The following is a 19439-nucleotide window of genomic DNA, read 5'->3' as shown; positions in this document are numbered from 1 at the left end:
CAGAGGTGAACACTATGGAAGCAACTGAGCATAGCACAAGCCTTTGCCTGAGGTCCTGGACAGCCCGCCCCGCCCCAACACATACACACTGTGCTAATCATTAATTACCAGGAGAGACCCACCTGGGGAAAGGAGCGTGTCCCTAACCATGGCGGGGAACAGGGCACCGATTTCCAGGATGACCTTGAACTTGTTTTCCTTGGCCCCAAACTTTCAGCTACTTCCTGTCTGAGCCGGCACAGAAATTCTAGGACTCCAGCCCTTCCTCCTCTCCCGTGGTGGAATTTCCAGTCAAAATGCCTTCCTTGGGTAGGGGCAGAGCTGCATTGTTCTCACTCTCAAGGGGAGTCGAGGGGTGACAGGTTGCAGAAGCTGCATTTAATTCTCACTCCGGATTCCAGCAATGGACTGGGTGGGATCTCCAGGAAAAGTCATTAAGTGCGAGAACCATGGCTTTGGCACAGCCTGCCCCTCCTCTAGCACCTGCTGGGGCTCCCGATTCTGTTCCAGATTGAGGACAGAAGCCCTGAGTGTCAGTGTGCAAGGGATCTGAAAGACCACCTAGGCGACTCCATTTTCTAGGAGAGGAAACGGCCTATGAATGGGAGGGGCCTCGCTCAAAGGCACACAGCAAAGCAAAAGCATGTATTCATTCCTTCATTTCTTCTGCCAGCTCCTGCCTAGGGTCAGGACTTCCATCACGACCTCCCAACCAATCCCAGGCTGCTGTGAGTGAAAGTCGCTCAGTCGTGTCTTGACTCTTTGCAACCCCATGGACTATACAGTCCATGGAATTCTCCAGGCCAGAATACTGGAGTGGGTAGCCTATCCCCTCTCCAGCAGATCTTCCCGACCCAGGAATCGAACTGGGGTCTCCTGCATTGCAGGCAGATTCTTTACCAACAGAGCTATCAGGGAAACCCCAAGAAATAAAGAGTGATTTTATAATAGCCAAAGATGAATTTTCTCCCCACAGATTTAAAAAATGCACAGGCTGCTGCTTGATAGTAAATTCTGCAGCCCATTGTGCCCATGCCATGTGGAGGAGACCCAGGCCCAGAGAGGTGAAGTACCTTGTCCTTGGTCCCCTTAGAGAAAGTGGTGGCTTTGAACCCAGCTTCCTTCGCTCTTCTCATTCATCAGATGTTTTCTGAGCGCTGCTGTGTGCACTGGGGACATGCCTGGGACAGGACTAAGGAGGCCCCTGCCCTCATTAAAGTTTGGAGAGAGACAATTAGTGAACAGCCGAATGCTCAGACAAAATAGTTTCAGGAAGTGATAAGTTGAAGAAAATAAAACGAGGCAGTGGGATCGGGAGTGGGGATTGGGGCAGAGGTACTTGAGATAAGGTGACAGGGATATGGTATTTGAGCTGAGGCCTGAATGGCAGGAAGGAGCTGACATCTGATGGTGTGAGGTTAGAGTGTGAGATAGTGGAACAGCATGTGCAAAAGCCCTGAGGTGGGGCCATATGCGTCCTATTCAAGGGTTGGATGGGTATCCAGTCTTGTCTAGCACCGTCTTAGCCAGTGGTTCCTCAAGAAAGCTGCTAGGAAACTTCAAATTCTTCAACTGTAGTTCACAGGCATCTAGCCTAGCCCTAGATTGAAGAAAAAGATTGAAGGCAGGAGAAGAAGATTGGGAAAGATTGAAGGCAGGAGGACAAAGGGATGACAGAGGATAAGATGGTTGGATGGCATCACCGACTCAATGGACATGAGTTTGAACAAGTTTGGGGAATTGGTGATGGACAGGGAAGCCTGACGTGCCGCAGTCCATGGGATTGCAAAGAGTCGGACATGACTGAGCGACTGAACTGAACTGAGCCTAGCCCCACCCTGCAGGCCTGCCGAATGGGGCCAGCCTCTCCTTTCAGTTGCGGAGTGAGGATCAGAGAGGGCTGTGACTCATTCAAAGTCATGCAGCCACACAGCAGGCCTGGAGTCCTGATCCTCTGCCTACCCAGCCAGAGTTCCCATTCTATTTCTCCCCTTCCGGCGGGGCAGCCTGGGCCTCATCCCTCCTTGGATCTATCTCCCATCTCTTCTCTCTGCTCTCACCCTTACATGCCCCCGTAGAGCCTGCTCCCCAGTCCCCTGCCTCATCCTCTGTTCTGGCCTCACAGTTTATGTGCTGCCCCCAGCATATGCCTTGCTGTTTTCCATCTTTGGGTCTTTGCTCATGCTGCCGGCCCCTCAAAGAATATACTCCTCTGCTCTCTATTCCAGCCCCTGCTCAGCCTTCTAGCTCAGGCCCAGTGACTCTTCCTCCAGGCAGTCTTCCAGGATTTCTCCGTCCACCTCTCCTCAGTGCTGAGTCCAGATCAGGTGGGCTCAGCCATTTTTCCCATGCTGCCCCCCTCTCTCCCAGTCAGATTTATGGAGAGCCTGCTCTGGGCCAGTTAATGTGCTGACCAGATCTGACTGTCCTGCTCTCAAGGAGCCCACAGATCAGTGAGAAAGAAAATAGCCTACAGGGGCAGATGTCAGCCAGTTTGTCCACAGGGCTTTGATTCACTGTTTGACCCTCTATAACCCCACAAGTGTATCATCATGCCTGTTCCGTAGTTGAGGAAACAGAGGCACGGAGAGGTAAAGGTACTAAGCTGAAGTCACACAGCCAAGAAGTGCTGGTTCCGCACTCCAAATCCCATACTCCTGCAGCTCCCTGCTGAGATGGGAGCCTCCTAGAAGCTGGCTACTGGCTGGGTTCATCTGTCCTCCTCAGTGGGATCTGCAGGGATGGCACAAGACCCCTCCCCTCCCCCTGGAACCCAGGCCAGTGCCAGCCACGAACTGGTTCACAGATGACTAGGCAGGCCTGCCTGGAAAGGGAGGGGACTCTCGACCTCACCCTGGGACCATATGCCACCCCCTCTTGTTGCTCAGTGGGTGCGGAGCTGTCTAGCCCCATCAGCTGGAAGGGGCGGAAGGAGACCTGAGACCTGGAGCCTCGGCCCCAGGCTGGGCGGGAGAAAGAGGAGCCGTGGGTCTGCCTGGAGCTTGGCAGCGTTTCTGGGTCAGGGCAGGAAAGGAAGTACACAGAGAGAGTTGCTCTGGGCCTGGCCATCTGGGCTGAAATGCCGGCTGCTGGGGTGGGAGTGAGAAGGAGGGGCTGAGGCTGGGGCCTGGAGAGCGAATCCTCTCCTCCCCCGGCTACAGACTTGGAGCCCCGAGCTGCAGAGCAGTGGGAGTGGAGGCCGGGCACCTGTGGGCAAAACGCATCAGGCATCTGGGAGGGGTGGTCCAGGTCACTGAGAAGGAAAGGGGGGTCTTGGCATCGCTGTTTAAGCCCCAAGGTGGACTAAGCCCCAGCTCCCATGTGTGACCTCGGGGGAGTCCCTCCCTCCCGTGGCCTCATTGCCCCATCTGCGAGGAGTGATCGTGCTCCACCCTGACTGCGGGGGTGGGATGGGCCATCAGACCCTCCATGTGTGGAGAATTGATGCCAGATCCCAGCTTGTGACAAATTAAAGGCAGGCTTCTCCCGGCAAGTGGCTGTCCACAGCTTCCCCGGTTCCATCACCTGCTCTGAGGTTTCCTTCTAACCCTGACCTTCCAGGATTTACGACAGGCTGTTGACATGTACAAAAGAGATGTGTCCTCCTCTCTGGGCTTCTGGAGGGCGGGAGGAAGCACCTAGGTGATGGTTTGGGACTGGAGGAAATTTCTAGATCCCGATGGGATCCATGGAGGTGGATTAGCAGAGATAACTTGTCTTAACATGTGGCACTTGGGGCCCAGAGATGTCAAGGGACTTTCTTGGAGTCACACAGCACCCAAAGAAACACAATGACCCTGCCCACTGGCCTTTCACCCCCTTAGAGCTCTGCCTCTCCCAAGGGCTCAGCCCAGTTTTGGATGACTTGATTTCAAAAAAACACTCACAGTACCCGAAGCCCTATCTGTGTGTGTTCCAATATCCACGCTTGATTGGTCCCCTAGTTCTGCCTGTGTTGAGCAGGGCAGGGCCATCTAAGCCTGGGGTCATCATCGCTCTGACTGGGCCATTTTTTATGAAGGATGTCATTAAATTTGTTGATGGCCTTAGGGAGGAAGTCCAGAGGTTGGTGGAGGGGTGGACAGCTGGTTGGGCCTCGAGCACTTGAACGTGACCTCTCGGGCTTGTGTGTCCCTCCTGTCGTGTTGGTGATACCCAGTTCCAACCTCCCCCATCTGAATGAAGGTCCTACTCGTGGTCCAGCCGTATTCCCGGATGAGCAGTGGACACAGGAAGCCGTCATTGCCTGTCAGACAGGCCGCCTCCCGGGGCAGAGACCCGTGACCTCAACCATGAATTTCCCCCACAGCACCCCCTTCCCCACCCTGCCCAGGGCTCCAGCGACTCAGAGGTTGGGACCAGCCTGGGAGGCGGATGTATGCAGGGCTGCCTGGCTGGGGACTTCCCCTGGTCACTACTGCGCACCCTCGTCCCGACAGGAAACCTGACAGGTCTGAACCCTCCAGACACCCATTGTGTGAAGCCTGGCGTGGGCTACAGTGTTTCCCCTGTCAGGATTCCATCCCTTCTTGCCTCCTCCTCGCCTAAGCTGGTTTTTAAGGAAAGTTCCAGGCTGTTGCCCCTCCTCCATCTCAGCATAAGGTCCTGCTCAATCTTAAGACCTTTGCTCTTTCCAGCCTGCCTGAGTTCACATCCTGACTCCTAGTGCAAGCTGTGTGACCTTAGGGGAATTCCTTACCCTCTCTGTCCCTCCAGTATTTTCTGTGAAATGAAGGTGGTGACCATCAAATGAGATAATGTGCATAGCTAAAGCAGTCAGTAAGTGCTGAATACAGTTTATTGCTATTAAATCCAAACTTCACCCTCAGACAAACTTGTAATCTTCCTATTAGAGGTCTCTGGCTCTGGTTCCCTCCAGGCGTGAGCATCTCTCCTCCCAGAATGGAATCCAGTATGGGATGTTTGTTGTTGCTGTGGTTTCCTGCACAACATGGCCCTTCTGAAAAGACCAGGCCCTCCTGCTTTGCTGTGTGCTGTGCTCCATCGCTTCACTCATGTCTTTGGGACCCCATGGACTGTAGCCTGCCAGGCTCCTCTGTCCGTGGGATTCTCCAGACAAGAATACTGGGGTGGGTTGCCATGCCCTCCTCCAGGGGATCTTCCCGACCCAGGGATTGAACCCGCATCTCTTATGTCTCCTGCGTTGGTAGGCAGGTTCTTTACCACTAGCACCACCTGGGAAGCTCGATAGTTGAGGAAATGGGTGATCTATCCTTACACGGGAAGAAACACAGTTCGGGATGGGCAATTGAAGGCTTTCCAGGGGATAATTCTGATTGTATGCTGTGTTCTCCTTCCTCGCATGACTGTCGATCTGACAGCCCAGTAAGATGTGAGGCTGCTCTGGGCTGGGCCCTCCCTGCCTCTGAGCCCACCTGACCCAGCCCTGGCCTGGCCTGTGCTTGACCTGGACTTCCAGCCCAGCAGGATGCTCTTCCCCTCCAGACCGCTGGATCCTGATGGTCCTGTGCCCACAGGGGAATTCTTCATGTCCATCCTTCTCTGGTCTTCTCCCCTGTCCTTGCTCTTCAAACCTGACCGGTCGGGTGTGGCAAGAGTGGAGAGTGTCAGGTTGCTTTGATGAGGTGATGTCTGAGCTGGGTCCTGAGGGGTAAGGAGTGTTCGCCAGTTGGGAGCAGAAGGGAGACCTTCATGGCAGCCATGTGACCATCAGGGCAGAGGCTGGAGCCTTTGGAGGCTGAGAGCAGATAGATCAGAGTGCCTGGCATGGGTTGGCATGCAGAGGGAGGGGGCTGGCTGTTTTGTGACAGCTTGGTCCTTTGTGGTACTCTGGAAGTTCACCTTTGGGGGCTTTTGAGGGATGATGAAGGTGATGTGCGGTCAGGTTGGATCTGACTTAACTAGCCCCCATCCCCTTGCCTGGCACTTACTAAACATGCAGATTTCCAGTCTCCATCCAGACCCACTGAGCCAAGTGTCTTGGAGGAACCTCAGAAATACACATGTTTAACAAGTTGGGCCATTTAGGGGCCGGGGGCAACAGAGGCTGCAGCCTTGAACACCACCCAAAAGAGCATGTGGGACAGTAGAAGCCGGGTCTGTTCAGGAGACCCTCTGGAGGCAGGACTGCGGTGAGAGAACAAGACCACTGAGGGACGACAGCCTCCAGGGCCCCTGGCTCACCGGTCGCAAGGGTCTGGGGAGCCCTTGCTGGCCGGGGCTTCCCCCTGAAGGAAGGTCTGTGGCAGGAAGTGGTGGTGGTATGTGGGGGGGGGTGGCGTTTTTAAGTGCCCCCCCCCAGTCTGGGCAGTCTCCGGAAAGCGGCTGCTTCTGTTTGAAGGGAGGAGGCCACAGGGGCAGCGGGAGGAGGTGGGTGGCTTGCTCCACAGCGGGATTGATTCCAGATGCTCTGCTGGGTGTGCAGGGAGCAGGCTCTGTGTGCCTGGGGGTCCTGGACCTTCTCTCTCACCTCCCCCCCTGCCCCTCCCCTACTCAGGCCCCCAGCTGGTATCTTCTTGGTCCTCATCTCAGGCCCGAGGAGATGTTCAGCTTGGATGCCTGGCAATGCCCACTCCATCCCAAGGCCAGAAATGCAAAAGCTCCTCCCTCCATGAGGCAGGTAAGTTAGGAGTCTGTAACTTCTTGTAGGCGGGGAAACGGAGGTACAGAGACGGACTTGAGAACCCAAGCATAAGCAGAGTTGACGCCAGACCTTTGGAGCCCAGCTGTGTTTACAGATGAGATCCTGAAGTCCCCCGTCAACACACACTCTTCTAAATCTGCTAGTTGGGGGTCCCAGACCAAGACCCATTCGTCCCAGCCTTAATCAGCTTGATCACTTGATCAGTCTCTCCTCTTCTTCAGGAAAGCTAGAACCTGGCTACTGCTGCTGCTAAGTCGCTTCAGTTGTGTCCGACTCTGTGCGAGAACCTGGGAATTCCTGTTTTTTGGGGAAACTGGGCCAAATGACTCTTGCCCCCATCCTGAGCTGGACCTCTTGGGAGTCCTCCTCCCCCCAAAACTAGTGGGCCTGGCTGCAGAAGTTATTCTTCCTGGAAATGCCAAGGTGTGGGTAAGTGGCTGCAGGAGCCCCAGAAGAGTGGGAAGGGTCCAAACTGGATGTCCTGGAGGAGGCTCTAGAGCTTGGCCCACCTCTCCATGGAAGATGGTATTGCTCTACCCAGGGGCCTCTGCATTTATAAAAGAGGTTCCTGGTAATGTGCTCTATTGCAAATGAGCTAGAGCGGTGCTTTAGCCAAAGGAGGCTAATGGGGTCCTTGCAGCCCTTGTAGTTTCCCATCTTCCCCAGGGATTGGCCAGAGCTCTGGGGATAGGGGCCAGGGGAGTTGATGGCTTCTGACAACCCACACAGGGTTTGGAGGAGCAATACCCCTCCAGCCCCTCCCCCCTGGCCCTGGGAAGGCGCCTGGCTTCCAGCTGTGATCCAGGCTTCTCCTGACCTGGGGGCCCTCCCCCCTGGCTGAGGGAGCAAGGGAGGGGGTCTCCTTTGTGAGGTGCAAAACCTGGTCTGGATTCCCGCCGACCGCCCCACCTCTTCCAGGGCCCCACCTTTTCAGCTGTGCTGGAGGAAGCCGTCCAGACTACCTCAGGCCCCCCATGTGACTCTCCCACCAACACACCCTTAGGACTACTTGTCGGAGTCCCGTCTGAGGTCCTTTGTCTCTGTCACCGAGGCAGGTAGCTCTCCCTGCCAGGGCCTCAGTTTCCCCTTCTGTACTTGAGGGTTGGGGCTTAGGCAGATGGTTATGAGAATAATTTTAAAAATGAATGCAGAGGCAAGGCAGTGTAGAGAGAGATACTCCCACAAATGGCCAGGGTGGCCAGGGAAGGCCGCAGGAGGTGGGCCCTAGAATGATGGACTAAAAGTCCAAGCAGAGAAAAGTCGGTAGGAGGCCAGTCCCCTGTGTGTGTGTGTGTGTGTGTGTGTGTGTGTGTGTGTGTGTGTGAAGTGTGTGCTAAGTCGCTTCAGTCGTGTCTGACTCTTTGCGACCCCATGGACTGTAGTCTGCCAGGCTCCTCTGCCCATGGGATTCTCCAGGCAAGAATACAGGAATGGGTTGCCACCTCCCCCTCCAGGGGTTCCCTGTGGGTGTGTGTGGGTGTGTGTGTGTGTGAGAAGTGTGTGTGTGAAGTGCGTGCTAAGTCGCTTCAGTCGTGTCTGACTCTTTGCGACCCCATGGACTGTAGTCTGCCAGGCTCCTCTGCCCATGGGATTCTCCAGGCAAGAATACAGGAATGGGTTGCCACCTCCCCCTCCAGGGGTTCCCTGTGTGTGTGTGTGTGAGAAGTGTGTGTGTGAAGTGCGTGCTAAGTCGCTTCAGTCGTGTCTGACTCTTTGCGACCCCATGGACTGTAGTCTGCCAGGCTCCTCTGCCCATGGGATTCTCCAGGCAAGAATACAGGAATGGGTTGCCACCTCCCCCTCCAGGGGTTCCTCCTGACCAGGGATGGGACCCGTGTCTCTTATGAGTAAAGAGCCGTGAGAAGCAGGGGAAGAACAGAGGTGAGGCTGGGGTTGTTTGAGGGGAGATCAGATCACTGGACAGAAAAGGCAATGGCAAGCCACTCCAGTACTCTTGCCTAGAAAATCCCATGGACAGAGGAGCCTGGTGGGCTACAGTCCATGGGGTCACTACTAGTCGGACAAGACTGAGCGACTTCACTTTCACTTTTCACTTTCATGCTTTGGAGAAGGAAATGGCAACCCACACCAGTGTTCTTGCCTGGAGAATCCCAGGGATGGCGGAGCCTGTTGGGCTGCCGTCTCTGGGGTCGCACAGAGTTGGACACGACTGAAGTGACTTAGCAGCAGCAGCAGCAGCAGATCACTGGAGGCTCAAATACCAAAGAAGCTTCTTTGCACTTGTGGCTTTGGGACTCTGGGGAGCTATGGATGGCTCTTGAGCTGGGGATTGCCTGACTTGAAGGCTTTCAGCAGGATGCCATAGAGGGAGCCTTAGTTTCCATCCCTGGGGTAGGGATGGTTCTGCCCTGTCTGCAGTCCTGCCAGAACTGCTGTAAATACCCAGTGAGGGAGACCTTACAGCATCTGAGGTGTTTCACTTGGGAGAGGGTTTAGATCAAAGGCTGCCCTTGTGGCTCAGCTGGTAAAGAATCCGTGGGCAATGCGGGAGACCTGGGTTGGGAAGATCCCCTGGAGAAGGGAAAGGCTACTCACTCCAGTATTCTGGCCTGGAGAATTCCATGGACTGTATAGTCCATGGGGTCGCAAAGAGTCAGACATGACTGAGCGACTTTCATTTTCACTTTAAATCAAAGGGACAAAATGTTCAGATTTGGCAAAGCCCCCACGGATACATAGGTGTTCATTCTGTTCTCTCTAGATTTTGTGCGCTTGAAATACACACCCTAATTGTAAATATATAAAAGTAATACATGTATCAAACAGAACGATTTTTAAAAGAACAGGTGAATGTCCTGCCTGAAGTGAAGTGAAAGTGAAGTGTTACTTGCTCAGTCTGCCCGACTCTTTGTGGCCCTGTGGTCTGTAGCCCTCCAGGATCCTCTGTCCATGGGATTCTCCAGGCAAGAATACCAGACTGGGTAGCCATGCCCTTCTCCAGGGGATTTCCCCAGACCAGGGATCGAACCTTCATCTCCTGCATCCGCAGGAGGATTCTTTACCGTTTGAGCCACAAGAGACGGCTCTCTGCCTGGCAGGGCCCCTGATGTGTGTTGGCGAGGTGGTGTTTGTGGGAAGGTGCTCAGCCCAGGGAGCCTGGTGTAGAAATCAACCTTGCGGCATCGGCCTCATTCGAACCCCAATCCAGGGTGACCAGTTCGAGGGCAGGGTGCCCGCCTGGTCGCCTTGCGTGCGCCCTGCCCCGTGCCGAGAGAGCCCCCGCACGCGGGTGTCTATACCCGCCGGCGGAGTGGGGCGCCGCGGGCTCCCAGGGCCCGACGACCCTCCTGGGGACCCGCCCGGGGGCCCGGGCACTCCGGCCCGCCTGGCCCCGCCGACTCCAGGCCGGGATTTCTCCCGCACTGACTTTCCGGGCCCGTGCCAGCCCGGCCTCCCGGTCCCGGCCCCCGCGGCGGGGCCGGCTGCTCCGCGGAGGGCGGGAGCGGGAGGAGGAGTTTGAGCGACTTTGTGGGGCAGCCTTGGCCTCGGCGCGGCCGCAGCGGCGCGCGGGGACCGCGGGGACGCCCGCCGGGCCGGCCGGAGCGGGCGATGGGGCCCGAGTGAGCGCGCCCAGGCCCTGCCCGGTGCCCGGCGGGCGGCAGCATGTCCGCGGGCGGCGGCGCCAGGAAGAGCACCGGGAGGCCCTCCTACTACTACCGGCTGCTCAGGCGACCCCGGCTGCAGCGACAGAGGAGCCGCTCCCGCAGCCGGACTCGGCCCGCCAGGGGTAGGCGCACCCCGACCCCTGACCCCTGGGTCCTCCCTCGCGCCCGGCTCCCCGCCGGTGCCCGGGGGTGCCTGGGCCCCCAGGTCCTCCTGCCGTCGATTTACCTGGACCCGACCCCCTGTGGTTGCCCCTTACTGTGTCTGCTTGTCCCCCATTCCCCCAGCTTCTCCCCATCCACCACGCTGGGGTCGGGTGGTCGGGGATGGGGGAAACTGAGGCTTGGGGGTCTTCTCTTGCCAAGGGCAGGCAAAGTGGAGCTCACCGTTCAGCTTCTTGCCTCTGACCCTCAGTTTGGACCTCTGCGCCTCAGTTTATTCAGTAGCGGTGGGTGGGGGGGCCATGGAGTCACCCTGAGGGGGTCTGCCTCAGGTTCTGGCTCCCCCCAGGCTCGCAGGACCCTGTCCTCTCAGCCTACCCTCCCCCCCCAACCCCCTGGCTGCTCTTCTGGGACTTAACCAGGACTCCACCACCTCTTCGGTGGAGGGACACGTGGGTGGAACTCCGGAGGTCCTGTTCCAGGGTCCTTGGCTCCAAAGCAGCGGTGGCTTGTAACATCTGTCCAGGACGTCTCTGGGTGGGCGGGCGAGGGTGGGCGCCACCTCCTTTGAAAGGAGTTTCTCTCTTTCAAGGCCAGGAGGCAGGACACGGAGGGGGAGGTGCAGGCAGCATTTTCTTTTTCCAGTAACAGGATCCTCAGCTGGAAAGGCGTGTGATCCAGGGGGCTGGGTGGGGGCCGGGACTTCCTTCCCTGGCTGGGTAGAAGGGAGTGGGGAGGCCCCCCTGGAAGGAGGAGGCTTTCAAAAGGGCCCTGGGTAGGTCGGAGCCCCTGGCAGAGGCTCAGGCCCATGGAGGTGCCCATGGGTGGGAGGAAGGTGGGTGGGGGAGTTGGGAGCGCCTAGTGGATACCTGGGCTGTATTTACACCCTCAGGTTATCTTGGGAATCCGGAAGGCTGGCCTGGTGCCCAGCCTGACCCAGAGGAGTTTGAGCAAACCTGTGCTTGGCATCTGGTCAAATGCCCCCTGCTCCGGGCTCTGGTTTTGTGGCCTGGACCCTGTGGTTGCCCGGAACCTCAGTTTTCTCGTCAGTGAGAGGATCAGTCAGGCAGGCAGGCAGTACAAGTTCATCTGCCTCCCCCGGAATGGGGAAGACTTTTCCCACAGTCAGGGCTCAGCAGCAATGTACACGGCTTCCTCAGGAAGTGGTGAGTTCCTGAGGTAGTGAGTTCCCCGTACATGGAAGGGTTCAAGCTGAGGCTGGGAATGCATATGCGCGTGTGTTCTGGGAATTCAGTCTTCAAGCCTCTCCCAAGGCTGTGATCTCCTCCCCCTTGCCTTCCTTGAAGAGGTCCCTGACTGCTCCCTCCTTCCAGCCTGGCCCTGGGCCACCGGAGATCTAGGCTCAAGCACTCTGATATTGGGCAAGGTTTGTCCCTTTTCTCAGCTTCCTAGGCTGTCAAAGGGGGCTGGTAGTACATGGAAGATTCGGGGAGAAATGGGTTCAGGTTGTGAGAAGCAGAAGCTGTGTAGATGCCCCGGCAAACTCAGGGCACCATCTGCACCCACCCCACCCCTGCCTCATGCCCTCTGTGACCTTCGCTTCACTCTTGACCTCAGCCCAGCTCTAGCCCCGTGGGCATAGAGAGGATCAGAAGCTCCCCCTCCTGCTTAGCCAACTGACCAGGAGACAATCAATGCATGTCTGCAGGCTTGCTTGTGTGAGAGCCCCAGTCAAGCACCCAGCTTGCAGGGAGGCGGGAGGAGACTGTTCCTGAACAGAAGTTACGTCTGGGGAAATCAGGGAGAACTTCCCAGAGGAGGTGACATTTGGACCGGTTCTCACCACCTGGCTAGAGTTTCCTTTGGCAGAGGGAGTGGTTGAGTCAGATGGGAGTTCAAGCCCCGGGTCTGCACCATCCTTTGGCCAGTTACCTCTCAGCCTCAGTGGCCTTGTCTGGTAAATAGAGGTGATGACAGCAGGGTTGTTTAAGGACTGAGGGCAGGAAATATTGGGCTGGCCCAAAAACTTGTGCAGGTTTTTCCATAAGATGTGATGGGAAAACCCAAATGAACTTTGTGGCCAACCCCATACATGGAAAGCTAGAAGCCTGTGCTGCTTGGGACTCCGGCCACAATTGATGTGGTGTGAGCTATGGATGTCCTTACTCTTACAGAGTGAGTCTTATCCGTAAGTAAGTCCTTATCCTTACAGAGCAAAGTAAGGATGTCCTTACTCTGGACAGAGTGCAAAGACCGGGAGTTGGAAAATGTCTTGGTATGGTGGATGAGATGGTAAGGAGTCTGCCTGCAATGCTGGAGACCTGGGTTCGTCCCCTGGGTGGGGAAGATCCCCTGGAGAAGGAAATGGTAACCCAGTCTGGTATTCTTGCCTGGAAAATTCCATAGCTGAAGGAGTCTGGCGGGCTACAGTCCATGGCGTCACAAAGAGTCAGACGTGACTGAGTAACTAACTTTACCTTACTTTATTGTGGGTGGGATCCATCCTGGGGTGGCAGAGGGCGTGCGTTGGTTAGAGGGGATAGCGGGGAACTGTAGTTGGGGCCTGATTACAGGCCCTTGAGCGATGTGGAATCGTGGGTGGGAGCAGGGGAAATGCCTGGCAGGGTAAGAGGTGGAGCTACCCGGCTGGGGGACAAACCTCCCTCCAATAAACTCCCAGATCCCTGACTATGCCTCCGGGACCACCTCTCCCCCTGAGAATAGCACCCCCACCCAGGTGGGAACTCTTGCTGGGGGAGCCATCCCGAGGCCTTGAGCTCATTCTTTGTGACCTCAGGCCTCAACCTCCCCATCTGCGGGGGGTGGGGGGGTGGGCTTGGTCCCATGGCGGTGTGGTGACATCATCAGGTCCCCAAGCATCCCAGCCCTGATCCGGCCCTTGCTTCACACCCATTCCGGCATCTGCCACCAGCAAGGAGGACAGTGACCGAGAACCCAGATGTGTGTTTGCTCAGAGACAGGAAAGAACAGGGAAGAGTTGGCAGGTGGTGGGGACCCAGCTGGGCCTGGCCAGGGGAAGAGTTGTGACCAGCCTGCCACCTGTCTGCCCACTGCCCCCACTGTCTCTCTGGAGTGGCTGGCGGGGAGCTCCCTGCAGGCTCAAGAGGAAGACTTTGTCTCTGGCAGGGCTGCCAGTGAGGGACAGTGTCTGCAGCCCCCCAAGGTGTGACCAGAGTGAGGCACTCAGCAAGGCTCTTCCCTTCGCTGGGCCCTGAATGCTCGGAAGAGGCAGAGTGAATCTGTTGTTAGTGGGGCTGGGGCACGAAGTTTGATGATGGCCGGAGGCAGGGTGGAAATGGTGATGCTGGCGTGGCGAGGGTCGTCTGGCCACTTTACATTGGACCTTGTGGCTCAGCCCACTTGAAGGCTGGGTGTGACCCATAAATTTGAGGGGGTCCTGCCGCCCAAAGTGTGTCACCAAGTCAGGGTACCTTCCCACCTACTCCCACCAAGGTCAAGATAAGCTTTGTCTGTCTGAGCTACTTGTACCCCCAGGAAAACTTTCATTTCCCCCCTGCGTGAGTAAAGTTCGCCCATTCACTCAGCTAGCAAACACGGCTTGAGCATCTGCTATGTGCTGGGAACGGGGCCACATGGGGAGGAAATGCACAGGCTCCCAGCCCTTGACAAGCTCCCAGTCGGTTGGGGAAACTGGCTTATTGAGCTGCCGTGGGGCACTGAGTCCTTTCTGGGGTACAGGGCAGCGGGTCATGGGAAATAAGCTCAGATCAGCCATGAGCTAGTTATGTAACTAGGCACATCCCAGGGCCTTAGTTTCCCCATCTGTCAGGTGGGGCTAATCCTGCTCTGTTGCCTCCACGTGTCAGGAGACCTCTTGGAGTGCCCATCCCTGTTCTCAGGGGAGGTTCTTTTCTTTATGTCTTCATCTGAGTTTTTCCAGGCATCCAGACACATGCCAGGCCCTGCCTGGGCGCTGTGGTCTTGGCCTGTGTTTTCTCCTTAGATGGTCAGTTCCTTTGCCACGCCCCCACACACCCCATGGCATGGCCCTGTGCCTTGGTTGCTGTGTGCTTCTCCTCCGCTCCACCTGGGGGTCTTTCCTGCTAAGCTCTGCTGGAATCAGTGAGAGGGGCCTCGGGAGGGGGCTCCCAGGAGAGCCCCAGCATCCCCCGAGGAATGCAGGCAGGAGACCTCACCAAGGTGCCCGGGAGGACTGGGCTGATCCCCTGAGGTGGTGGTCTCCTCCCAGGACTTAGAAGCTGGCAGCTGAGTGATCCAGCCCCTGGGGTCCAGCGGGAGACAGTGAGGCACAGAGGGGCTACCTTCACAGAGTGGGGTTTGGAGCCCCAGTGAGGTGGCAGCACGGTTTGGGGGGCTGCTGGTTTGAAGAATCTGCTTCCCAACTGGGAGCAATGGGTAGAGAGGTGCCCGAGTGCCACCAGAGGGAAAGACGGGTGCTGGGGCCACTCCTGGGGACCCCGGCTTCAGGGAGACCTGCTGAGAGGCCCCTGGGCAGCAGTGTGGGTCCTGGGGGCTGGACAAGCCTGAGAACAGCCCAGGTTGGGGCTGGTTGTACCTTGTGGTCCCCTCAGCCTTTAAATGCCCACGCAAGAGCCCCCAGCTTGGCTGAGACCGTGCACGCTCCCTTTTCTGCCTCGTTTCTCCCTTTGTCCCTGCTGAGACACCGTCCCTCCCTTGAGGGGTCGGCCCCAGCTTCCCCAGGCCCTCCCCACCTTCACGTGCCTCAGGTCCTGGGAGCGTCACTCCTCCTCATGGCAGGTAATGCAGTTCCAGTGACTTCCGTCTGCTGAATGCCTGCTCCGTGTTGACAGGGGGCTTAACTCGGTTATTTGCCTGATTTAACACTCACAGAACAGCACTGTGCGATGGATCCTGGCATTATTCTCATGTGTTAGGTGAGGAAACCGTGTCCCAGGGAGTGGGAGCCTTGTCCACCTTCAGGCAGCTCAGAAAGAGTGGAGCCCAGCTCTGCCTCACTGCACATCCTGAGTTTGTGAATACACCACCTTGTTCCTCCGTAGGCAGATCCTTCTGAGGTCAGGCCTTGGTTTTGATAAGGCCACCTCCTCCTCCTTCTATCTGATTTGCACAATCAGCTACTCTACTGAGTGTTTACAACCAACCTGGCCATAATTCAGGAGGGAGGCAGGGGAGGGACCCCACTGGCATCTGTGTGTGTGTGGGGAGGCCAGTCTTCCTGATCGGCCTCTCCCTCTGCCTTGGGTGACTCAGGCCATTCCCCAGGCCCAGTCGCTTCTCCTGTGCCCACCCCTGCTCCCTTTCATGCCTGCCAACCATGTCCTTTCCCTGGGCAGGTCACAGGTCTTACAGCCTCCACCCTGTTTTTCCACTGAGTTCCTTTGTGCTGAGGGCTTAGCATCTCTTGATGTGAGGTCCCTGGAGACAGGCAGGTAGTTTGAGGCCCACTTCCCCAAGCTGTCTAGGCTCTCGAGGGAGGCCAGAGGCCCCAGTGCATCCACTGGAATGTCAGCCTCTTGGTCTTGCGTTTCTGGCCCATCTTCCTCACCTCTAATAATAAGGAAGAAAATAGCTTCCTTTTACCCACCTGACCATCAGCCAGGTCCGGGGCTAAGAGCTTCACCTGACCTTCTCCTTTTAACTTTCCAGCCCTCCTAGAGGTTGGGGTCATCACCATCACTTCCCTTTGCCAGGTGAGGAAACGATCTCAGGGTGTGGAGGAAGAGGCCAGGTTCAAACCAAAGCCCCTGGCCTCCCGAGCTCTTGCTTAGAAGCAGATGCAGTGGGTCAGGTTGGAGCTCTGATTGCCGGGCCCCCGTCTGTGTCTCAGTGCATTCCGTACTTCCTGAGACCTGGTGACACAGGCATGGCCCCAGAGCTTGCTTTGCTTAGCTGCTGATGGGGGAGGTTGGAGGGATTGATCCTGGCAGTCTCTTGCAGCTCTGGCCCTGGGAGCTAACTGTTCCCCATGACAGCTCTGGAAACTGAGGCTCAGAGAGCCAAGGCCCCTTGCCCGAGGTTATGTAAAGATGTAACACGATCCATGTCTGAAATCCACACTCCTTTGCATCCTATTTCAGTATTGATTTTGTTTGTTGCTTAAGATTGGGACGGATAGGGAACTTCCTTGCGGGGGCGGGGTCAAGTGGTTAAGACTCTGTGCTTCCAATGCCGTGGGTTCAATCCCCATTTAGAGAACTAAGATCCTGCATGCCGTCTGGTGCAGCCAAAACATAAAAATAAATTAAAAAATTGAAAAAAAGAAAAGATTAGCCCAGATGGAGACACTGAGGCAGCTGGGTCTTCTTGGTGGGTGGGGGGAGAGGGGTTGAATTCCTGTGTAACTTGACACAAATGTGCTCACGTCCCGAACCTCATACGTGTTATGCTTTGAAATGACATGTAGCCTTTTGGCTATTTTTAAAAGAAAAGCAATGGCTGTGATGTTTCCCCTGCACCTTCCTCTTGAGGCCACTTGGTTAAATGTCAGGAAAGGGAGAGTATTTCCTGGTCAGGAACATTCAGAGCTTGCTGGGAGCTGAAGTTTTGTTTTCTGTTAAGTAGGTGTTTGGGGAGTTGGTTCCCGTTCTCCCCCGTCCCACCCCCGCCTGCCTGCCGTTTCTCTGGGAAGGTTGTGTTTGACAGTTGCTGGGAGGAGGGTTTTGAGAGGGAACAGCGGAGATGCCCGCGCGTGGAGTGGCAGGGTGGTTATTTTTAGCCGTCCCCATCCAGTAGAGGCATTTCAGCGTTTGTTCAATATTTAATTATCCATCTGAAATTGGCCCACGTGGCCTTGAGTTTGGAAGCGGTTCTCTGTGCTGTGGTTTCTCTGATTGCATAAATAAGGAAGCTAGGGGAATCTCAATAGCCCTCCAAATAATACGAATGAAAAAGAAAATTAAAAGAGTAGACTCGGTGCTAAGGAAAGGACGGGCTTGGTTCCGCAGTCTAGACAGACCACCTGTACGTTAGCAGAAAAGCTGAGCCCGTGAGGAGGCCGATCACGTCCTTGGAAACGCAGCCGTGCTCGGTCTCTGAATCCCAGACTCCACAGCTGCCCGGGTTTTTATTTGGGATGGGCTCTCCCCCGCCTCTACCGGGTTCCTGTGTTGACTTTGACAGCTGCCAGGTACCCGAGAGGAGGTTTGGGGATTTTGGTTTTGGAAGTCTTGTTAGCTTTTATTTCCCTTCTCTCTTCTCCCTGACAGACAGGAGAGCTCTGTCGGCATCTGGGCTGTGTTATTTCTTTCTTCTTGGCCCTTAGAGGTGATGTGTTGACACGGCTGTGAAATGGAAAAGGCAGAGCCCAGGGAGGAAGGTGTGGGGGTATGAGGCCTTGCCCACTCCCCTAGGACTCTGGTGGGTGAGGGGAACAGAGGGGAGAGGAAGAAAGCAGTGCCAGAGGGAGCCAGGCAGCCAACGATGGGCCTCCTTTTGGTATCCTTTGGCTTGGGGGTTTGTAGAACTTGGATTTAGAGGTTGGAAATCAATAAATCAGCAATCTGGGCTAGTCTTAGGGAAAAGGTGTTTTTTGTTGTTTTTTTTTTAATCCATTTATATCTCTATCCTAGGGCTTCCCTGGTAGCTCAGCTGGTAAAGAATCTGCCTGCAATGCAGGAGATCCTGATTTGATTCCTGGGTCGGGAAGATCCCCTGGAGAAAGGGATAGGATACCCACTCCAGTGTTCTTGGGCTTCCCTGGTGGCTTAGCTGGTAAAGAATCCGCCTGCATTGGGGGAAACCTGGATTCAATCCCTGGGTGGGGAGGATCCCCTAGAGAAGGGAACGGCTATTCACTCCAGTATTCTGGCCTGGAGAATAGTCCATGGGGTCACAAAGAGTCGGACACGAATGAGCAACTTTCACTTTGACTTTTCACTTATATCTCTGTCCTGGGGACTGGGTTTGGATCAGGAGTATGGCCAGGATGGGAGTCCTCCTGAGTGCACCATAAATGCTGTGTGACCTCTGGGCTCAGAAGTACTTTGAACAAGTAGATGTGAAGCAACATAGGGTATCGTTATAGGCTGAGTGAATTGTCATTATCTGTTCATTCAAAGCCTGAGGGGTTAATTGTAGCTCTGTTAGGGCTGATCTAGAAATAAAATGTGATGCCTGTGGGGATCGGAACCATCCAGATGGTTCCTTGGCATTCTCTCCCCCCCAGAGGCTGCTACAAGTGTTACTTGTACTTGTTCAGAGCAGCAGAGCTTTAGTGAGCCACCTACTGTTTGCAAGCCCTGTGCCAGGGGCTGCCGTAGAGCATACAGTCAGCCCCCACCCGCAGGAAGCCAGGCCTAAGGGGAAGGTGGTCCGGTAAGCAGGTTAGCAGATGGTGTGATTGGAAGGGTAGGCAGGGCCTTGAATGGTGAGCCAAGAGGTTGGAACTCCCCCCTGGCAGGCCAGAGGGACTCAAAGGGAGAATTCTGGAAATAACAGTCATTATAATAGCACCAACTTTCCTTTTTTGAGTACTCAGCGCAGGTGTCCGCTTCTCAATTCTTCATGTGCAGTGTTTCATTAAGTCCTCATTCTCCCAGATAATCTTTGAAATTTTTATTTTGCTTATTCGTTTATTTCTGGCTGCACTGGGTCTTTGTTGCTGCTTGTGGGCTTTCTCTAGTTGTGGCTTGTGGGGGGCTGACTCTTCGTTGCTATTTGCGGGCTTCTCGTTGTGCTGGCTTCTCTTGCAGAGCACAGGCTCTAGGTGCTTGGGCTTCAGTACTTGCGGCACAGGGGCTCAGTAGCTGTGGCTCTCGGGCTCTGGAGCATGGGCTCAGTGGCTTGTGGCGCACCGGCTTAGTTGTCCAGTAGCACGTGGAATTTTCTCGAACCGGGGATCAAACCCATGTCCCCTGCATTGGCAGACAGATTCTTCTCCTCTGTGCCACCAGGGAAGTCCTTTCTCACAGACGATCTTATCAGCTCTATGTTGCAGATGAAAAAACTGAGGCTCAGATGGGTTAAGTGGCTTGCTCAGCGTCATCCAGCTACTGAGTGGCCAAGTCCTTGATGTTTCACTCTCATTGTACTTACCGGAGCTGTGATGTAGGAAAATGATTTTAAGCCCCCAGCAAGCTAGACTG

General features: G+C 55.7%; 1 protein-coding gene across 7 annotated transcripts in view; it reads left to right on the top strand.

Annotated features, from left to right (window-relative positions):
* DAB2IP (DAB2 interacting protein) overlaps positions 1–19439 on the top strand; it is a 211903-nt gene that overhangs the window by 65384 nt on the left and 127080 nt on the right. For 4 of the 7 annotated variants that reach the window (XM_055400007.2, XM_055400005.2, XM_055400009.2 and 1 more), the window contains exon 1: positions 10109–10373. The exons of the other annotated variants lie outside the window; for them this stretch is intronic. In XM_055400007.2, coding sequence (XP_055255982.2) covers positions 10250–10373 — 124 coding nt within the window. In that variant the 5' untranslated portion in view covers positions 10109–10249. Of the gene's footprint in view, positions 1–10108; positions 10374–19439 lie in introns of those variants that run through there. 7 annotated transcript variants of the gene reach the window in all.

Source organism: Moschus berezovskii, chromosome 11 (assembly GCF_049115385.1).
Source record: "Moschus berezovskii isolate FMDL1 chromosome 11, NW_MosBer_1.0, whole genome shotgun sequence".
Classification (NCBI taxonomy): domain Eukaryota; kingdom Metazoa; phylum Chordata; class Mammalia; order Artiodactyla; family Moschidae; genus Moschus; species Moschus berezovskii.
This window is presented reverse-complemented; position numbering and strand designations above follow the sequence as displayed.